The following is a 22685-nucleotide window of genomic DNA, read 5'->3' as shown; positions in this document are numbered from 1 at the left end:
GGAGAGGAAAGGAACAGGACATGAGCATAGCTAGCCAGGAAGGTGCACATGTGAACTACTGGTAGCACAGACAGACCTGGACAAAATGGGTGGTCTGCATGGATGGTATAAGTGAGATACCAATAATCATTACATCTTTCACTAAGAGGTTGATATTTTGTGGGATATGATCAGGGCTGCAGTTAGTGCCAGGAGCAAGCCTGAATAAGACAGTAAATGGGTGTTAGAAAGGTTATGATTAGTCCTCATTATTATTTTTTTTTTTGTTGTGATTTTTTATGAGGAGACCTCATTATTGACCACATTAAGACTACTGACCTGCTGGCATGGATAATGGTGTTGGTGTCCCTAGGATGTCAGAAGCTTGAGTATACGATGGTGGATTTCTGAAATGACTTATTTGTGCCTGTGCTCTGTAAACCAAGGAAGGTAAGAATGAGTGAATAAAATGCATGGCTACAGCAGTGGACAAGGTAAAGTGGTTGTGGGCAGGTGGATATGATCAGGTGCATAAATACTAGGAGGCATAAGTTAGGAAAGGGCTTTTTGACAGGATCGGCTCCACTTCAATTTTGGTTGGGGTATCATTCATGAAAGATAGGTTTGGAATGTATGTAAATATTGTGCTTTTAATCTGAAATGGAGGCAAAGGCAGTATAAAAAAAATAATGAGTGCATCTGGAGGAGTTCTAGTATGAAAACAGGTAGCAGCTGAAATGTTTGGAAAGGAAGAAGGAAGAGAAGTGGAAGAAAAAAAGGTGTTGGAAAAGTAATGCTGCAGAGTGCCTTGGAATGGTAAAAATGTAGCGATGTGCAGTCTACACTGGGGTCTGATAAAGTGGACATTGTCAGAATTATAGATATCTGAGAAGCAAAATGATGGACGGGAATATGCACGTTCTAGGAAACCACATCCACAAGTGACAAGAAGTGAAGGAGCTGGCAAGTTAATTACAAGAGGAGGTACATTATGCAGTGATGAAGGGAGAACACAGAGCAGTGGAGCACAGCACAGTGTGAATGTTGAAGAAAAAAAGAAAGTGCACAGAAGTCAAACTGAAACTGAAGTGTGGGGAAGCTGTTGGCTGTAAACCATCTGCTGTCACATCCATGGAGGAGGACAGACTGTTGGTGGGCTGGATTACGAATCATGCGGAAGAGAAAAAGGTTGGATGATGAGAGATCTTATTGTCCCACTTGGAAACTAGCCAATACCTATCTCCAGAGCAGAAGGAAGAAAGACCCTTATTGAAACTCTGGATCAGGAAGAATCTTTCCTGACATAGTTCTCTACAGGTTGGATGACATTCGTAGTATACAGGTGACATATCCAGTGATCAACAATGACTATGCTACATTACTGTTCACCTTAGGAAGAAAAGTGGAGACTAAAAATACAAATATTTTCACTGGACCATCAGGTGCAAATAACAGGGCAAAAAGAGCAGCTGGCAAAATGTTTTGTAACTTAAAGGAAAGGGAATTCATACTCATCTCAAACTGGTGACACCTCAACTTGAATGCTGAATGATTTTGGAGACCCTACAGGGAAAGGGATGTGAAACAATGGGGCTCCATCAAAAGGAAGGCCAGAGGCATCATTAAAGTGGTGCAGGTCAAAGAACTAATGAAGAGTATTTGACGGTGCTGAATTTGTATTCATTAATTGTTAGGAGAGAGTCAGAATATCAAAGATAGTACACGGTGCTGCTTGGGTACTCATTGGTGAGTGGGTGATGGGATACAAATGCACAGTGGCCTTTAAGAGGACATGGGGCAGTTGAAAGGCCTAGGGCAACCCCAGGTAGTAGGATACTCCAGCTGTGTATCAGATATACCAAAATAAAAAGGGAAAGTCTCCTCCCAGTGATACATGATTATATTATGCTACATTACATTATGTGCTAAAAAGTCCAATGTCAAAGGCCACATAAATTCCCCCCAAAAAACTGACGTCCTAAGCACTCTAAGCTGCACATACCAATAAAAAGCTCTCTTTTTATACTTAGTTTAACACAGGCTCTTGCATGGTATCCCATACTTGGCTTTTCATGTCCATTTTGCTTTCCTCCACCTCCATAAAACCAGTGGTTCTACGATATCTATACCAAAAAACATAACCTCAGACATCACACTGACAATGCCTGCTGGCTGTTCAGACACTTGGCCCAGCGAATCCCATGCTTTTTGAACAAGTTCCTGTGTGTGAGAAGCATAGTGATACTCTGGTAACTTTTAAGATTTTATAGATTTGATAAATGGGAAGGTAATCACAAATTCACCCCTGGAAAATGTGGCATTAGTTTACAAGATTGAGCAGATAATGTTGCATAAACTTAATGGAGAGTGTAGCTAAAGTTCTTAACATACATTTAGACCACACGTCTACATAGGCCCCAAACATAGTACCTGCATAGGTCACAAATGTTGCACCTACACAGGCTACAAACATAGCATCTACATACACCACAAACGTAGTATGTACATAATCCACAGACATAGCACCTACATGGGCTACAAACATAGTGTCTACATACACCACAAACGTAGTATGTACATAGTCCACAGACATAGCACCTACATGGGCTACAAACATAGCGTCTACATACACCACAAACATAGTATGTACATAATCCACAGACATAGCACCTACATGGGCTACAAACATAGCGTCTATATACACCACAAACATAGTATGTACATAATCCACAGACATAGCACCTACATGGGCTACAAACATAGCATCTACATACACCACAAACGTAGTATGTACATAATCCACAGACATAGCACCTACATGGGCTACAAACATAGCATCTACATACGCCACAAACATAGTATGTACATAATCCACAGACATAGCACCTACATGGGCTACAAACATAGCATCTACATACACCACAAATGCAGTATGTACATAATCCACAGACATAGCATCTACATGGGCTACAAACATAGCATCTACATACACCACAAACGTAGTATGCACATAATCCACAGATATAGCACCTACATGGGCTACAAACATAGCATCTACATATGCCACAATGAAGTAAGTACAGCCTACTCTTGGAAAAACGTGAATTATTGTGGCAACTTAGGTTGTACTCTTGTAGTCCACCAGGAATTATTGACATTTATTCCATTATGTGTATTTTAAAGCTTAAGAGCTTGATGAGATAGATTTTAAATGGATGATTTACCAGTTTTGGTATGATTAGGTGTTTTAAATGTAGTAATTATTATATGGTTAAACATTATTAACATGTGTATTTTCATACACACATTCAACACATATATATTTTATATGATTTTAAGCATGTAAATATTGAGTGCAGTGGATTCATTATTTTTTTTATTTACTCATATTAATGAACGTTGTACTAATTTTTCATTTTAGAATAGGTATGTTGTTGTAAAATATATTTAGTGTTGAGTAATGTTTAATTTTTACATATGTACATGGGGGAACTGCCTAAGATATATATGTGTATGTAAAATAAGCTTGAGTTTTTTAGTAATTCACACCACCTAATTTTAGTAAGAGTGTGGAATAGGGTGGGTTAATTTTGGTCTAACAGTCATGAGATGCAGTTTTAAATGATTTATAAGGAACTACTTCATTCAATGAACTGTATCTGAATAAGTCTGGAAATATTTGACAGACGAAAAACGCTTTTACTTCGACTGTTTATTTTATTTGCTTTTGGAGAGTTTCATTAAATCAAGTGTATTTCAAGAGTCCATATTGCTGCTTGTTCCTTCACTTCTGTGGTTCTCAGGTCGATGCTCCACACCTATGGTCACCCCTCATTGGTCAGGTCAGACAGTAAGCTAATCACCCTTAACATCTACATCCTACCCCCACTCCCCAGTAAGGAAACATCCATAAAACAACTTCTCCAAAGCCAACTTCATGCTACTCAAGTCAGAAGTGACAAACTTCATGACACCCATGCAGATGGGAACTGAAAGTTCGACTGCTGTGTCCTACACTAAGGCACTGTACGAGCACATCCACTCATGCATGAATCATGCCAGCCCAAATAGAACCAAGATGCTCTCCTCCAAAAAAAGGAAGCCAATCTGGTGGTCCCTTGCCATAGACAAACTTTACAACAAAAGGAAGAAACTGTTGCAGAAAAGAGGAAAATCCCACAATGCAAAAATTCACTTACCAGCCTCAGTAAGAAGCTGAGATCCCTCATAAAATCCTCCAAAGCTAGTTACGAAAATAAAATTGCCAAAGATTCCAATGACAACCACAAGGCATTCTATAACTATGTCAAGAATCTAAATGGCAATGCTCAGATTTGTTCTGAGCTACAACAGAATGGCATTAAATATACTGATCCCAAGGATATTGCCAATATCCTGGCAGATTGATTCAGTGCCAACTTCACCCACCTCTCACCCCCTAAATGGCCCATCTCAATACCAGATTGCCAAATTCCAGTAATAATGGCCACACAGGTAAAAAACACACTCTCCAAAGCTAAGACTACAGCATCCATGGGACCAGATGACATCCCGGGCTGTGTACTACATGAACTACAAAATGAACTGGCACCTCACCTAAGTGTCATGTTTAATCATACCATCACCTCAGGCCTTGTGCCCACTGAGTGGCGCACAGCTACAGTTATCCCACTCCACAAGGGGAAATCTACCTTGGATCCCGGGAACTACCGCCCCATCAGTCCGACGAGCCTGATCTGCAAGGCCATGGAACATATTATCATGGAACTTATAAACAAAGATATTGGTGACCTTCAAACACTGGACCTCACCCAGTTTGGGTTCGTAAAGGGCCGATTTTGTATTCTGAACCTGATTGACTTCTTTGAATCAGTCTCCAGAGCTATGGATGAGGGTAACGCAGTCCACATAGCCTATCTGAACCTTGCCAAGGCCTTTGACACCATCCCCCACTCAGGAATCACAGATGAACTTATTAAGCTGGGCATTAATCCCTACATCAATCGATAGGTTGCCAACTGGCTTACTGACAGAACCCACACTGTAAAAGTAGCTGACTCCAAATCCAGCTCCAGACAAGTGACAAGTGGAGTACCTTAGGGTTCAGTTATGGGACCGCTCTTGTTTGGCATCTACTTTTCTGAAGTACAGGCCAACACTAAGGGACTCTGGCTAACAAAGTTCACAGATGATTGCAATCTGGGAGCCATTACTGAATCCCCAAATGATGTGGATACTCTACAAAAAGGCCTTACAGAAACAGATGCTGGGTGCCAGAGCCATGGGCTCAAGCTCAATGCCAAGAAATGTATAGTTATCCCCTTTGGGAAAAAAAACATGTACCCATGAATTACCACATAAGTGGCAGTACACTAAACACCGAAAGTGTGATGAGAGACTTAGGGACACAGGTGGACAGTGGTCTCACATTCAATAACAATATTGCCACAACAGTCAGGAAATCCTTCTATGTGGCACACCTCATCACTAAGGGCTTTTCATCCAGAAAAAAAGTAGGTCATTGTCCCACTGTACTCATCTCTCATTAGACCCATTATAGAATACAATGCCCCATTTGGTATGTACATCTCAAGACATCTGCAAATGAAAAGGCCACAGAAATACCTCACTAAAAGAATCCCAGACCTAAAGCAGAGGCCCTATGCTGACTGCCTTAAAAAACTCCAGCTATACTCTGTTGCATAGTATCTACTCAGAGGCGATCTCTGCTTAACATACAAGGTCATGTCAAACCCAGAGCTGTTGGACATGCTAAACTTTAAGAAATCCCAATCCCTCAGAGCCACAAGCTCCAGGGATCTAAACCTTGTCATCACAATGAACAAAACATGCTGGAGGGATAGGTTCCTGACCCAGAGACTCCCCAGACTCTGGAATAGACTGCCCATACATATCAAGCAGAGTGCCTCTTTGGCCCTCTTCAAAAGGAACCTGGACAATTGGATGGGAGAAAGAAAGTTCACCCCGGGGATCACGTCAGTCGCCCTTCTAGAAAGGGGTCCAGGGAAGGGAGTGTGTGAAGAAATAGCCAGGGAATTGTTATGGCTAGGCTTGTAGAGGTCCTAGGGCCAACAGCCTAGTACCATCTATGAACATATGAACCTATGGGCTACAAACATAGCATCTACATATGACACAAATTAAGTAAGTACATAGTCCACAGATGTAGCATCAACATAGGCTATAAAACATGGCATCTATATATGCCACAAATGTACATACAAAGTCCACAGACAAAGCACTTATATAGGCTACAAACACAGCATCTACATAAGTCACAAATGTAGTAAGTACATAGGCCACAGACATAGTACCTACAAAGGCCACAAATGTAGCACCAACACCGGCTACAAACATAGTTTCTACATACATCACAAAAGTAGTACGTACATAGTCCACAGACGTAGCACCTGCATAAGCTACAAACAAAGCATCTGCATATATCACAAATGTAGCAAGTACATAGTCCACAAACATAGCACCTACAAAGGCCACAAATGTAGCACCTACATAGGCTACAAATGTAGCATCTACATATGTCACAGACATAGTAAGTACATAGTCCACAGACATAGCAACTACATAAGCTACAAACATAGCGTCTACATACTGCACAAACGTAGTAAATACATAGTCCACAGACATAGCACCTACACAGACCACATATGTAGTACCTACATATAATATGCTTCTAAAAAGTTTCAGTTTGAGTCACAGGAGGTGGTAGAGTCTTACTACTTCATTTTCTCTGTTATTTCCTGTACTTTTTTCTACTCAAGGTTTACTACACAGGGTGGCATATATATATATATATATATATATATATATATATATATATATATATATATATAAAATACATATTTATCACATCGTGCCCAAAACCATGAAAAGCTGAAAACTACGAAGACTGAGAACAGCGATTTCTTTCCATGGGAAAAAAAAAATCACTTTTCCAGTACAAAACGTGAAACACACGAACACTACAAACTATTTCTTATGGGGGGGGCTTAACCCAACCCACACTGCCCCCTACTTAAATATACCAACTCCGAGATTGTACCAAAGTGGAGAAAATAGCGATGCCGTGGAAACGGACCACCGAATTATTTTCCTGGGAAAGAATTCAATGTTCCATGGCTTCAATATTTTCAGTCTTCAAACTTTCAAGTTAAAGGTTTTGGTGTTTGAACTTTTCAGCATTTGAACTTTTGATATATACCTGATATATATATATATATATATATATATATATATATATATATATATATATATATATATATATATATATATATATATATATATATATATATATATATATATATGTATATATATATATATATATATATATATTTATATATATATTTATATATATATATATATATATATATATATATATATATATATATATACACACACACACACACACACATATATATATATATATATATATATATATATATATATATATATATATATATATATATATATATACTTGTGTGTGTGTGTGTGTGTGTGTGCATTCCAAACATTAACCACTCTTAGAGTTCAGTATACTGCAACAGTCTGCATTTATGCACAACAGTTTTTCCACTATAATTCCTTTTTGGTTAATTTCCTTCTGCTCCTTACTTTCTTTTTGAAGTTATTAGAGCACTCTCTTATGACATCATAGCATAGTATAATGAGAGTACGGGTGATGACAAACAGTTTATTACAACCTGAGGTTAGGGAGATGAAAACAGTGACAGCTGAACCCGTCAGGAAGTTAGACTACTACAATAACAAACATAATGATAGGTAAGATGCCTGTCAGCTGGCAACAAGCAAATGCATGGCTTAATATTGTTTGATTAAGTTTTCCAGAAGGTGTCATCACTGCACTTTCTAAGACTGAAAACATGGCAACAATGGGCCCTGACAACACCCTAGGTTGCCTTTTAAATATCATGAGACATGACCTAGCAAACTCCCTATTTAGACACGGCCTTCAGACGGGCTATGTTCCAGCAGAATGGTGGACAGCAACAGTCATCCCTCTGCATTGGGCATGGGGGGGCATCATCATACCCAGGGAATAGACCCATAAGCCTGACTAGCCTCATTTGTAAGGCCATGGAAAGAAACATTATGGACCTTATCAACAAGAACATAAGTAATCTCCAGACTCTAGACCAAACGCAGTTTGGATTCGTTAAGGGTAGATCATGTCTGTTAAATCCGGTTGACGTCTGTGAGAAGGTCACCAAGGCCATGGATGAGGGACAAACTGTGCACCCTACCTATTTAGATATTGCCCAGGCATTTGACATAATTCTCCACTCAGGTATTATTATAGAGAACCTTTCTCAACTGGGCATAAACCCCTGCATTACTAGATGGGTAGACAAATGGCTCACCGACAGGACACATGCTGTCAAAGTGGGTGAATTCACCTGTAGCAAGAGGCCAGTCACCAATAGTGCACCACATGGTTCTGTACTAGGCCTTGTTTTATATTTATTTCTCAAAAGTGTAGGCAAACGTAGAAAGCCTTTGGCTGACCAAATGTATGGATGACTGCAAACTGGTAACAGTGACTGAATTCCTGAACAATACTGATATGTTGTTGTCCCTCATATACTCAGTGCTGGATGTAAGAGGAAACCAAAGATCCTGGTAAAACCCCATGTGGAGACAGAGAGAACAAGCCATCTTTACAAAAAAGCCAGCCTGGAGACAAGCCAGTGAACTAAGCACTGGGAGGTAGCAATGCAAATCACAGCAGCCCTGTGCCACCCTTTACAAGCGGTGGAAATATGTAATTTGTTTGTCCAAATTTTCCATGTTATTCTACAGTTTGTGGCCTCATCCTGCTTATGTAAACTACGTTTCCCCTAATGACTGTCCTTTTCCACACAGCTATCTTCGGTGTTAAGAAGTTGATTAGTCAGAATAAAATATCAGAATGTATTAAACATTGAGGCTAGTTGTCATGCTGTGGTGAAGCACATACCAGCTTATAGGCACAAACCCTGGGATCTCTTCCTTGCTGTCAGTAGATGAGACAGAGCTTTGGTTTTGAAACCTCAAAGTTTGACAAGATAGTTATAGGTGTGTGTGTGTGTGTGTGTGTGTGTGTGTGTGTGTGTGTGTGTGTGTGTGTGTGTGTGTGTGTGTGTGTGTGTTTCCAGTCATATGAAAGTTACCCATTAATTATAGATTTGAGAATGCTTATATGTATACCTGCAACACTTTATTCCTTTTATCAGCCATGTCTCTTACTGTAGGGATATTCCTAAAACAGTCATTTTGTTGTGTATCTTGTGGAACACATCAATACCATCATACTATCACACACCTGTTGACGTTTCTCGGATTCCAGTTTCATTCTTGACTTGACGAAGTTCAGTGCCTCGTGGTATGTTTTCGTTAGTGCTTGTTCCATTAGTGCTTTGTGATACACCCCGACCACGTTACCACAAACAAATATTATCCCATTGGCCAGCAGCTGTAAAAAGAGAGGCAAGGGAATGTAAGTATACCATTCAAAATAGTCTACTCAGGCTTTGGTGTTTTGTAGGCCGACAACTAAAAATAATTAACAAAATACAAACACATTTAAGGGCTACATTGATTACATTTTTTTCTGTCTTATGGGGACAATCCTTTAACATTTTTTGTATCAAAGCTGTTTGTTCTTAGTACCAGGTCAAAGTGCCCCCTTTCTTTTCTGGTCTGCATTAACCCATACGTTCATATTTGTCACTTGTCACTTGTCACGTGACCACAGCAATGCACAAATGCAATCAGAAATGCCCAGAGAAAATTACTGTGGTATACAGTAACTTCCTGTGGACAGTTCTAGAACATATGGTTGTCATGAAGGGCTGTTTGTCACTTCCATTAATGCACTTCACTCAGTCACCATGTGTTGTGTCACTTCCGTGAATGCACTTCACTCAGTCACCATGTGTTGTGTGACTCCCGTGAATGCACTTCACTCAGTCACCATGTGTTGTGTGACTCTCGTGAATGCACTTCACTCAGTCACCATGTGTTGTGTCACTTCCGTGAATGCACTTCACTCAGTCACCATGTGTTGTGTGACTCCCGTGAATGTACTTCACTCAGTCACCATGTGTTGTCACTTTCGTGAATGTACTTCACTCAGTTACCATGTGTTGTCACTTTCGTGAATGCACTTCACTCAGTCACCCTGTGTAAAGTGCCAATTGTATAGGATTGACAGAGTGCACGCAGGCTAACAGATCACTGCAGCATGGAGAAATTTTTCTTTCTTTGATTCTTTGACTTGCATTATAATATTTGGCTTCGAGTGTGGATGGTCATAGTGCTCTGTGACACCTTAAAAGCACTAAGAAAATATTTTATTATTTTGATCTAAGGTATTGCTTCCTTTTGAGGGTGCTTTTACAGAGTTCCCTGTAATTGTTTGATTACTAGTGCATTGGAGACATAATTATCAATTAGCAATCACATGTTACTTGAGAGGAGGTTGCAAGTTCTTCTCTGACTCCCTTTCCTAAATATAGGTACTAAAGCTTTCACCTGTATATCAACTAGTACCTCTTCCATTTGGAATCCACTGTTGCCTGTATTCAGTGTGATGTGAGCCAATGAACACATGCATCACAATGAAAAGTTTAGTGATCCTAGTTGAACAGAAAATAACCAGAATCTACACACCTTCCAACCAAAACTCTAAATCAGAATGTGCCCAAATATGTTTCATATTATTATACTGTTTGTCCAGTATGTCATGTTTAAAAATAGTTTTCTGTCTATACAAAGACATTCAGATGAATTTCTTATGCATATTAGTAGAAATTACAGACACCCAGGCTGCAGATGATTTAAAAGTTATGATTCTCATAACACCCACCTGAATGATGTATGACTATACACAAGTCCTTAACCTGTGCACATCTCAACTTATTTTAATGTAAGAATTCTGGACAAATCCAAGGACTAAAATAAAGTATAGCTTTTAAATATCACTATTATATACTTTGAAAGTTGCAGGAATAACAGACATTGCTTTGCCATGAATATTCCGAAGGATATGAAGTCTGAAACTCTAAATCTATCATTATTTAGTGACTTCATTTATTAAAGATTTACCAGAAAACCACACATTTTATGAAGAACAGACTAAAAATATGAGGGAAAAATCTGGAATTTCTGCAAAATTCAGGAGAGTCGAAAGTTATGCTCCTGTATCATTTCAGGGAGCAACAGTTAGTGGATTAACACAATTAATACACTGTGCCTAGGTAACTAATTAACTAAATAAGAGGACTATTAGGTGACTAATTAGTGGCACTCTGTCTTTGATTACTGAATAAAGATAACTACAGTTAATTTCATATGGAAAAGGAAATCTTTCTCAGTGTGCTCTTGGGACTTTTGGTTATCAGCCTTCTGTAAAAACTAAACGATGGCATAATTAACAAAATGGTTACAATGAAATTGTAATCCAAGATATGTTTTAAATATAAAACACTATGACTGGAAACTACTTACTGATGTTGCTGTTTATGAGAAGTACAATGGAAACTTGAAAACGTGTATTTTTGTGGCATAGAAACAAAGACTTTTTATCGTAGATAAGGACTGGTTGTATATCTCTCAATTTGTTTGTTCACAAAGCCAAAAATAATGGGGGCAGGCATGCACCAAAAATTAGGCATAATTTTTAATTATAAGCCATGGTGGTACGGCGGTAGCATTGTTACCTCACAGCAAGAGGTTCTCCCGTCCGATTCTCGGCTTGGCTTGGGAGTGCCTTCTGTGTGGAGTCTGCATGTCCTCCTCGCGGTTGGGGTAGCGTTTGAAAGACATGCGTGTTTAAATGGGCATGCCTTCTTTGAAGGTTGGGCCTGCCTTCATTGAAGGTTGGTTGTTGAGCTGGCACCTTGACATTTCGTAAAAAGTCTACTGCCAATCATTAGCGGACTGGAGTTCCGCTGTGGCGACCCCTTACCGGGAAAAAGCCGAAAGACAAACAACAATTCACTTAAAAAAGTTTAAGGAACAATAGGTTCTATATCACTTTGCATTTTCTGAACAATAGAAAATATGAAACTCTAATTTGTGTCATTATTGACTGAGTGTAATGTTCACCGATTAACCAGAAAATCAAACATTTTATGGAAAACAGGACAAAAATATGAGTCAAAATGGTGATGTGCTGCAAAATTAGGGACAGCTGAGATGAACAACTGGCTGATCAACCTAATTTGTCTGTTTTGCTTCCTGCAGCATAAGTTGCCAGTCCTAATCACGGTTTCTCCTTACTCTCATAAGAATTGCATTGTCTACTTGTACAAACTGTTTTGTTTCTTATCCCCATATCTAAGTTTATTTCAAATGCTTTTTTTTCCTTTAGCTGAAACTTACACCATACCACTTTATTTTCTTTTTATTTCCTTGTCTTACTTTACCACTGCCTTTGTTTTATTTTCTTCCTAATATTTATGTATTATCCCAATGATAAATAGTTTTGCCTGTACATGCTGCCCATTTGAACCATATGACACACACACATACATATATATATATATATATATATATATATATATATATATATATATATATATATATATATGGTGTACACATTATTTTTGAATTTCTGTTGTTTTTATGTTGTTTTTTATATCTTCTGTACATTTTTGAATGCCCTGACTTGTATATGTATCACATCTGTTCTAGATGCATGTGTTGGAGCTTACTTCTCTAGAACACCGTTGAAAATTGATGTGGGGAAGGTACTTTCATCAAATGTAAGATGTGCAAATACTTTTCAGCAAAACTAACTTCAGCAACAGTATAGCTTGTCTTTTTCTACACTGCTGCATGACCTTTGAGTTGGTATATATAAGTTTGGATGGTGTGTGGGGTGCCCCCCTCATTTGGGGGAGTTTTTTATGTTTGTCAAAGTTAGTTTTGGCAAGAAGGTTTTGAAGTTTTTTACCACTGCCAAAACTTCCTTTGTCAAGTCAACATTACTCTGAAAATGGGACCTCCTTGAATGACAGACCCACTTAACAATTATAAACAAGCCTTGTTGAGATAAACCCTGACTACAACCCACCTTTCTTGAAGTCAGTTAATGTCCTGGGCAACGGCAACACCAGATGGGGTGGGATGGGTGCGAGTGTTTCATGCGGACTCACCGATCATGGGAGAATGAGGTGGTCCAGATCACTACAATGTAGACCAGTAGCAGACAAATGATACAGTCAGAATATATGCCTGCTCCTTACTGAGCAATATGTGTCATACCTTTCATGGGACACACCTCAGGGGATGACACTGTATAACCCTGCATTTGTGACTCCACCCATATTTAACTAGAAGAAGATTTAGAGTACTAAAATAACAAAAAGGAAAATGACGACTGCTTAAATGGCATTGTCCTCCCACTGGCAGACCCATCCCTAGGGAAATGTGGGCCCAGTTTGCTGTAGTAATGTTAATGATTAGAAGGCAGAGAGGACCATGCAGTTCAGCTTGCATATTCAGACTGTGCCATCTTTTTAAGTGTGTACTCGCTTAAATGATATTGGCAATTCAGATTCTGTGGATTCTATCAAAGCACTTGAACATTTCTGTCATTCTCCCTCCATTTTGTAAGCTTATACAAATTACTAATCCATCTTTATGTATGATCTGTTTTGCTTGTACACTACTTTTGCTATCCATCCTATGTTATGTTCTACTTACCTGTGTTTTAGCAAAGATATGGTCATTAGAGACAGGCATACATTCTAGATGGAGTACTTATAAGGCAATGTAACATTTCTTATTTCCTACTGGCAATGCCTTTGCATAATTGAACCACTACACTCCAGCACTTGCTGAAGCTTTATCACATTATTTGACTAAATTTAAGAGTTTGGAAATGTGCGCTTAATGTCTTTTCTTCCATCATTAGGTGATGCAAATTCATGTTCTGATTGTGCCATTTTATACACATTTAAACAGATTTGTACACTGTATCCATGTGTTATTTCTCTGCTGTAATGTTTTGATATTTTATACAATTGTCCTGTTGTAAATATAGAGCTTTTCTCCCTGGGCCTCCATTGAAAAAGGAACTGTATCCAGTCGGACTTTCCTGATAAACAAATGTAAAATAAATAAATAATGAAATTATACATAGTTAAAGCTTCCCTTATGCATTGTTTCAGTAACTTTAAAGTGTTATGTTTTTGATTAGTTCTGTTATCCTGAAAGTCCATCCTACATCTTCCTATACATTAACCATTTTGCATACTTTTAAGTTGTTAGTAAACAAAACACATTTTTCCTCCTAGGCCTCATGCTGTGTAACTTATTAAACAACTGTAAGGAACAAGGCCCAGTACTGAATCCTGTTTTACCATAGCTGTAAACTTGTTTTCTTTTGCACGAACTCTCCTGATTATAACTATTTGTGTCCTTTTGTTGAACCAATACTTTACCTATGTCCCCCCTAGGATGCACTCCAATGCTATATAATATGGCCATTAACACTTTAAGTTAGCACGTGTCTGAAGTTGGTGCAGAAGTGATTCCCTTTTTATGAAATCTTGACTCTACATTATTTATCTGTGTTGACTAATTATATCTTCAAGCTTTTTGTGTTTAGATTGGATGATGTTTTAAGATTTTTTTTTTAGCTGAAGTGACTAATTTTAATTACTTGGATTAAACATCATTAATGGGTTAATGCTTTGTGTCTGATCCATTGTGGAACTGCTGAAATTTTAGAAGTTGAATCAAAATGTGAACACTGAATGCTGAATTATGGATTTTATTGGTAAGTTTTGTTTTACTTTTTAATTTCAACTCTAGGGTTTAAATACAATCCAAAGCTTTGTGTGTATGGTCCATTGCAGAGTTACAGAGTTATTGAAGTGGTGAGATGTTGAATGTTCAACACTGAGTTATCCTTTACTGTGGGACTTTTATAGCTGTGCCCTTTTACTTTGCTGTCTGCCTGTCAGTTGCTACAGACACCTTGCATTTACTTTTGGGATAAGACTACACTGCTCTAGTTATTGAAGCCATTTTTTATAGCTGTGCCCTTTTACTTTGCTGTCTGTCTGTCAGTTGCTACAGACACCTTGCATTTACTTTTGGGATAAGACTACACTGCTCTAGTTATTGTAGCCATTTTCCTACATTTTTCTTCTTACAGAGTCTGAATGCTTTTATATCTTTTTGTTCCATCTGCTGATACGCTGAACTGTAAACTTATTTAAAATGCTGTACTAACAACAATTATGGTTTGCTGTAATACTAATAAAGATTAGCTCTGTGGGTTTACCAAATAAACATGGAAGTAGAAGAGTTGCCCAGTTATTTGGGATTTGGGAACTTATGTGCTTATGAACTTGGGCAGCACAGTGGTGCAGTGGTTAACATTGTCACCTCACAGCAAGAGGTTCTCCGGTTCGATTCTCAGCTGGGGTGCCTTCTGTGTGGAGTTTGCATGTTCTCCCTGTGTTTGTGTGGGTTTCCTCTGGGTACTCCGCTTTCCTCCCACATTCCAAAGACATGCATCTGGAGCATTTCTCCCTGGGCCTCCACTGAAAACCGGCTCTGTGGAACCTAGTTGGACTTTCCTGGTCAACAAATGATAAATAAATAAATAAATGTGGACAGTAACTTAGCTTTTGGCCAACATGTATCCATTGTTGTACAAAAGTCCTTCTATTACACAGCTTACAAACAAAGGGGTTGTGTCCAGACTTACAAATGCCATTGTCCTCCTTTACTCAGCTCTCATTAGGCCAATCTCTGAATATAATGGCTCCCTCTGCGACGTATCTGTCCAGACAAATGCAACAACTGGAACACTCACAGTTACCTTACTAAAAAGATGCAAGGCAAAAACAACATGTCCTACATGGACCATCTCAAAGCCCTGTAACGATATTTGGTATCTTGCAGCTGGCAAGTGATGACCTGTGTCTGGCATATAAGGCATCCTCTGATCCTTTACTGATGAACTTACTGCACATCAGCAAATCAAATGGCATCCAAAATACTTGCTCTAGGCATCTAAACCTCTCCTGCAACATCTATACTACAGTTTGGAAGGACAGGTGTATCTCACAGAGGATACTGCTGCTCTGGAACAAACTACCCATCCACGTCAAACAAAGTTCATCCCTGTCCATATTCAAGTGCAACTTGGATATATGGATGGGGAATAGAAAAATTTACCCCAGAACTGCCCCCTGTACTACTAATAGATACAGACAGCTCCTAATTGCTTTATCTCATTCATCGGTCCTCTCAAATTATCTATGGTATGATCGCAGTTATTCTCATTATGTGTAATATATAATTATAGGTTCATAGTTTCATAGGTGTTTACTAGGTTAACTACCACAAGGGCATTTTTAAGTCTAGCCACCCATCCCAAATCTCTGACATATTTTGATACTCGTGATAAATGTAAGCATGGGCCTGGGAGATGAATAATTTACAGGTTACCTCTGTCCATTAGATACACAGGTGTCAAACCAGGGATGAATTTCTGGTTTCCCATCCAATTGTTCAAGTTATACTTGCATTGGATTGGGGTGGGACTCTACTTCACATGGATGGGGAGCCTCTTCCATAGACAGGGTAGTCTCTGAGATACATAACTGTCTGTCCAGCAGGTCTTATTTATATCACAGGGAAGGATTAAATCTTTGGAATAAATAATTTTGGTGCTGCTTGTTTTGTGGATATGCAGGAGGTCCATCAGAGTGGGGTCTGACAATGTCCTGTATGCCAGGCATAGATCTGCACTCAAAAGCCTGTAGGAGACAGAATACAGGGATAGGCATTGAAGTGGTCTGCACAGGACATTTTTCTTATGTCCTGTATTCTTTTAGTGAGGAGCTTCTGTGGACATTCCAATTGTTGGATATGCCTGATTAGGTGCATACCAAAGGGGGCATTGTACTCAATGATAGGTCTGATGAATGCCGAATACGGTGGAATAATGACGTCCTTAGACTTAGATGCCATACCTTTGTTTATAAATTGCTCCACATAGAATGATTTCCTCACCATAGTAGACACATGATGATCAAAATCTAAATTACTATCTATGTGTGTCATTAAGTCCCTGACTACTGGGACTACTCTAAGGGGTGTGATGTCAATATGATAGTTACCAGGGATGGTTGACTTCCCAAAGGATACTATTATGCATTTCTTGGCATTTAGTTTTAGTCAATGGCTCTGACACTAGTTGTTTGTCTGTGTCAGCCCCTCCTGGAGAACATTTGTGTCAGTGTGAGATTCAATGACAGCTCCTAATTTGCAGTCATCTGCAAATTTAGTCAGCCAGAGACCACTGACACTGGCCTGGACTTCTAAGAAGTAAATGCCAAAAGTAGCGGTCCAAGGACTGATCCCTGAGGGACTCCACTTGTGACTGGCCTCTTTGTAGGGGTGGCCTTCCCAATTCTAACTTCCTGGGTCCTATCTGTGAGCCAGTTAGCTATCCACCAGATGACATACCTAACCTCTTGAATTTATCAACAATGCCTGAGTACAGTATTGTGTCAAATGCCTTGGCCAGGTCAAGGTAGGCAGTGTGAACAATTTTGCCCTCATCCATTGCTTTGGTGACCTTATTAAAGAAGTCCACCAGGTTGAGTAGGCATAATCTGCCCTTGACGAAACCGACTGGGTTGGGTCTAGTGTCTGGAGGCTTATTATATCTCTGTTGATCATCTCCATGATAATTCTTTCCATGGCTTTGCATATAAGACTAGTGAGACTTATGGGTCTGTAGTTTCCAGGGTCTGTACATGGCCCACCTTTGTGCAGAGGGATGACTGTTGCCTTCCTCCATTCATGAGGCACGAAGCTTGTTTGGAAGCTACAGTTAAATAGTAATTCCAGATGATCTGATAGGTCATGTTTCATACTATTTAGAAGGCATCCTGGGATATTGTCTGGGCTCATTGATGCAGTGTTGTTGGTCTTAGAGAGAGAGCATTAAGGACCTGCTCCCTAGTGATAATAGGGGGAGTTATATTTGATATTTATTGAGGGAAGATTGAGGAGGAGAGAGGAGTAAAGTTGGAGCTGAATTTATCAGCCAGTAGGTTTGCTATATCTTCTGGCTCAGTATAGGTGGCTCCAATTACAATGAGCTCTGCACACAATTGTGTACTGCCTTTGAGGTTGTGGACATAGCTAAAGAATGCTTTGCGGTTGCCCTTGGCCTGGGAGGCCAAACTAATCTCACATTTGACTTTGGTAGTCTTTATTTTCCCTCTGAGTTATTTGTATAGTTTGAAGAGTGTGCTTTTATCTGGCTAGGTGCTGCACCTCTTAATTTTTGCCATGATTTTTTTCCTCCTGTTATACAGCCAATTGATTTTGTGATTCCACCAGGGAGGCTTGTATTTTACGTTACTTCTGTACTTCTTCCTTGTGGGCACAGCTGCATCTAAGCAGCTATTAACATGCTTGTACAGAGTTTCTGTGAACAGTTCTGCATAGGCAGAAGTGTTCTCAGGGTTTATGGGGGCTTGAAATTTTGCTAGGTTCTCACTTAATAGCAGGAAGTTAGTCTTAGAATAGTTCCGGAATATTCCAGGTTTAGCTGCGGGTTCAGGTTTTATTTTTACTTCAAAGGAGACCATTTTGTGGTCTGACCTTACCAGGGAAGGCATTACAGTAGGGGGTGTGCAGCAATCTCCCATATTAGTGAGGACCAGATCTAGTATGCACTCCTGGTTGGTGTATAGACTGTTTGGTCCAGGGAGTTTGTGTTTACAAAATCCAGGAGTCACTGTGCATGCACGTTTGATGTCATATAGGATTCCCAGTAAATAGTGGGGTAATTAAATTCACCCACAAATATGGTTTTGGGTTGGATGGTTAGTGTTTCTAATAAGTTTAAATACATGTTATGGGTTTCCTGGGTCATAGAGGGGGACCTATAGCTTGCAAGGAAGTAGTATCAGCCTTGGGATGGGGAACACCAATATATAACTATATGGGAAAAGTTATTTCATGCACAAAAAGGGAAACTGGATAGGCTTATAATTGCCCATAAGGGCAGGTAGCCTAGTCCTTACCTATAGACCTACACGTTCCAGTTTATCATGACCACGGCAACTGCGCTACTTGAAGTGTCAGGATTTTACTTTGACATTTTTAGAGGGTCTCTGTATTGTAGCTAGTTTACTGATTTGCTGGTAGGAGACTAATTTTAACAAGCTCATTTCTAAATGACACATCACTATCTGGTAATGCTTTAAGGTTATGCATTTCATTTTTGCTTCTCAGGTGCAGCGGTAGTGTTGTTGCCTCACAGCAAGAGGTTCTCCTGTTTGATTCTTGGCTAGAGTGCAAGGAGTGCCTTCTGTGTGGAGTCTGCATGTCCTCCCCACAGTTGGGTGGGCTTTCGAAAGACATGCATAAATGGGCGTGCCTTCATTGAAGGTTGAACGTCGAGCTGGCACCTTGGCATTCATGAAAATCTACTGCCAATTATTAGCGGACCGGAGTTCTGCTGTAGTGACCCCTAACCGGGAAAAGCCGAAAGACAACAACAACAACAACATTGATATACTTCAAAGGAGTGGGTGATGCAGTGGTACAGTGGTTAACATTGTCACCTCACAGCAAGAGGTTCTCTAGTTCAGTTCTCGGCTGGGGTACCTTCTGTGCCGAGTTTGCATGTTCTCCCTGCATTCGCAGGGATTTCCTCTGGGTACTCCAGTTTCCTCCCACATTCCAAAAGACCTCTATTAAATTCATATTGCATTGTCTTCCTATTGGGTCTTATACTCACTAGCCTCCATACAGTCCAAGCCCCTTCCCTTAGGAAGTGAACTCATGTTTATAGTGTTTCAATGTTTCATTGTGCTCAAGGGCCCACTCATGGCTCATCTGAAGCCTAGTTTCTTTACAAAAGGGAACAAACTAACATGCTGTAAGTTTCCACATCCAGTTTAGCCCTAATCTTGTAAAGGAAAAATAAAAGTTTCCTCACTTCTGTAACTGTACTGTATTGAATCCTATGAGACACCTCTGCCTTGTCCACTTTGTGTTTGGAAGTCTTTCTAAATCCTTGCTTCTATTAAATAAATGAAACCATACCCTTTGTAAAAATAGGTGAAGGCTGCCAGCCTAGCCAGAAAGAATTTTGTAGATAATTCTATCATTTTTAAATATTAATGTAAGCCACAGCCTTGTTTTCTTAAATGGGAAAAATGGTGTTAAATCTGGAACTGCAAAAATGTAATAACAGTGCACTCTGCTGTAACAAAGTTGATAAGTCAATTCTTTGATGTCAAACCTCAGAGCCAAGATGTCTAGATACAGGCATTCTGCCTATTGTTTTGAGTCTAGAGTTAATAGGTAGAATTTGCATATATAATTTACTTTATTGCTCTGGTTTCTGACCAGCTGCAAGATCAAAAGGGCTATTAACTTCTGACAGTCTGTTAGCCTGGGAACCAGAAAGAAATTATGTAATCTGAAATGAATCAGTGGTACTGTGTTATCAATTTAAGGAGAGAAAGAATGAGAGCATTAGAGCATTTGTCTTGAGAACATCCAACTCATCACTCTGCCTGTGTCTATATGTAATTAGGATTTTAGAACTGTGTTTTGTCTTAGATGTAGCTAGGAAATAGGAAGATTAGACTAGTTTTTTTTTTTTGTGATGTCAGAACTTTTCTACTTATTATTTTAAGTATTTCTCTGTGATCTCTGAACTCTTGACTAGCACTGTGTAGTAAGAAGTATTGTCTTGTGCTTTTTTTTGTTTATTATTAAATATTTTTAAACCTTTCAACCGTGGCTGTTTTGTGTAGAGATAATTTAGGCTGTAAGAGTACATTGCATGTATATAGTGATACTGTATCAAGTCACTCCAAATAAGTCTTGACAATTTGGTTGCACTTACCATTTGTATAATAATATTGTACAGTATAATTGAACACCCTTTCATAAGGGCCTTTGAGTAGCTGATAAATATTAGCTGGGTGGTGGCAGTGATTTCTACCGTATAGTCTGGGTAAAAGGGGCACAGCTGGAGAACCTCTGCCAGCCTTCCCCAGGAGTGTCTGTGTGGTTGTATAAACTCTTATCTCAAAGTGTGTATATATCAGCGACTTGGACAGGGACACAAAGCACTGGTTGGACAGAGAAGGTGCTGGAGGTTTTAGCTTGCCCACTAGGCTGAGATTTGGACCCTATAGCTGTGCCAGTGGGGAGTCTTATTATTGGGGACCTGGAGAGAAAGGAAGAAACCAGCCCCAGACTGACTGTGATCTCTGTGTGCTCTTAAGGGAAATTTTACTTTACTGTGTGTGTATTTATTATCTTTTCCCTATATGGACACCCCTCACTGGTGTTAGTGGTGAGGATTGAGGCTCCTTGATTGCTGGGCCAGTGCATGGGCATCACACCCTTATGTCACATATTTTTACTGAATTTATTTGATATGTTCCCTTTTTTTGCTTCATGAATGCAGATGAAAAGCGGTCATTTACCTATCCTGTTTATACACCATCTTTCTCAGCATATCAGACATCTCCATTTTTATCTCTGCACTTTGTCTTCCTTTGATCTCATACACATCTAGGAAAACAGTTCCATTCTTATCAAACTTCTATAATTGCTTTATCTGGGCCTTTATTTTTCCAATTAACCTCCTTGCATGTTTCTGCATTTTGCGGTACTCTTCTTATTTTCTCTGTCTGTGTTTCTATATACTTTAATAATAAAACGTTTCTTGCCAAGTGCTTTATTTTTCTTGTATTGTTCTTTGTTCTGTGTTTTTGTTTCCATATGCATCATAAATGCTATGATCTCACTAAATGATACGTTTCTCACTAAACTTTGATAACATGAATCAAAACCCTCTTCAGAGTTGCACATGTGTGTGCTCCTGTAATGGCCATTTCAATGAATCCTTATGTTCATCCTCACCAGCATTACTCTTCCACACTAAAATAAAACTATCTTGCAAGACCTTTCCTGAGATACAGGCCCATTTTTTTTTCAAATATTACCATTCTGAAGCCGAGAACTTAGATTTTGATTGCTTTTAACGGTTGTGATCACTTGCTTATAAATGGCAGCCAAATTCTCTGTGCCAAGCTCCTTTCTTGTTTCTGATTGGAGGACAAGGTTAAGCTTGATGTTTAACACAAGGATTAAATGCTAGTTATCTGAGGCCTGTCATTTCTAGAGCATGAACAATGACTTATTTTCTTTGACATGGTTGCAACACAGGCAATCTAGTAACTACTATCTGGCATACTATGGTCCCTCATTGCTAGAATTTTCTTCCTCATCTAAATGACATCTTCTGTTATTATTGTTTTTTTTGTCATTTTACACTCACCACAAGACAGAATGCGTATGCAATTTTTGTTCAGCATGAGCCAACATTTCCAGTTTCCACTTTGACCCATAGCACATCATTGCCTCTTGATTTTGAAATGTGCGTTTTAGTGCTGCAGTTTCTTAATATTTCCAATTCTTATTTTATACTGTTTGACCTTGTTACAAATGAAGTACCTTTGTATGCTTATAGTCAGCCATGGATTTTTTTGTCACGTATTTCGTTTGTGGCCTCGACATGGATAAGCTCCTTTTCCATTGACATAATGGACATTTGACATATCCAGTGTGGCTATTATCTTGCTTATAAAATAAGT

The 22685-nt window shown here is 39.1% G+C and overlaps 1 protein-coding gene across 3 annotated transcripts in view; it reads right to left on the bottom strand.

Annotated features, from left to right (window-relative positions):
* Positions 1–22685, bottom strand: part of LOC122790732 (adenylate cyclase type 2-like) — a 1393058-nt gene that overhangs the window by 607221 nt on the left and 763152 nt on the right. For all 3 annotated transcript variants that reach the window (XM_044058316.1, XM_044058314.1, XM_044058315.1), the window contains exon 5: positions 9338–9487. In XM_044058316.1, the coding sequence (XP_043914251.1) occupies positions 9338–9487 (150 nt within the window). The remainder of the gene's footprint in view (positions 1–9337; positions 9488–22685) is intronic.

The sequence above is a fragment of the Protopterus annectens genome, chromosome 16.part0, assembly GCF_019279795.1.
Source record: "Protopterus annectens isolate FY-2018-M chromosome 16.part0, PAN1.0, whole genome shotgun sequence".
NCBI lineage: Eukaryota > Metazoa > Chordata > Ceratodontiformes > Protopteridae > Protopterus > Protopterus annectens.
This window is presented reverse-complemented; position numbering and strand designations above follow the sequence as displayed.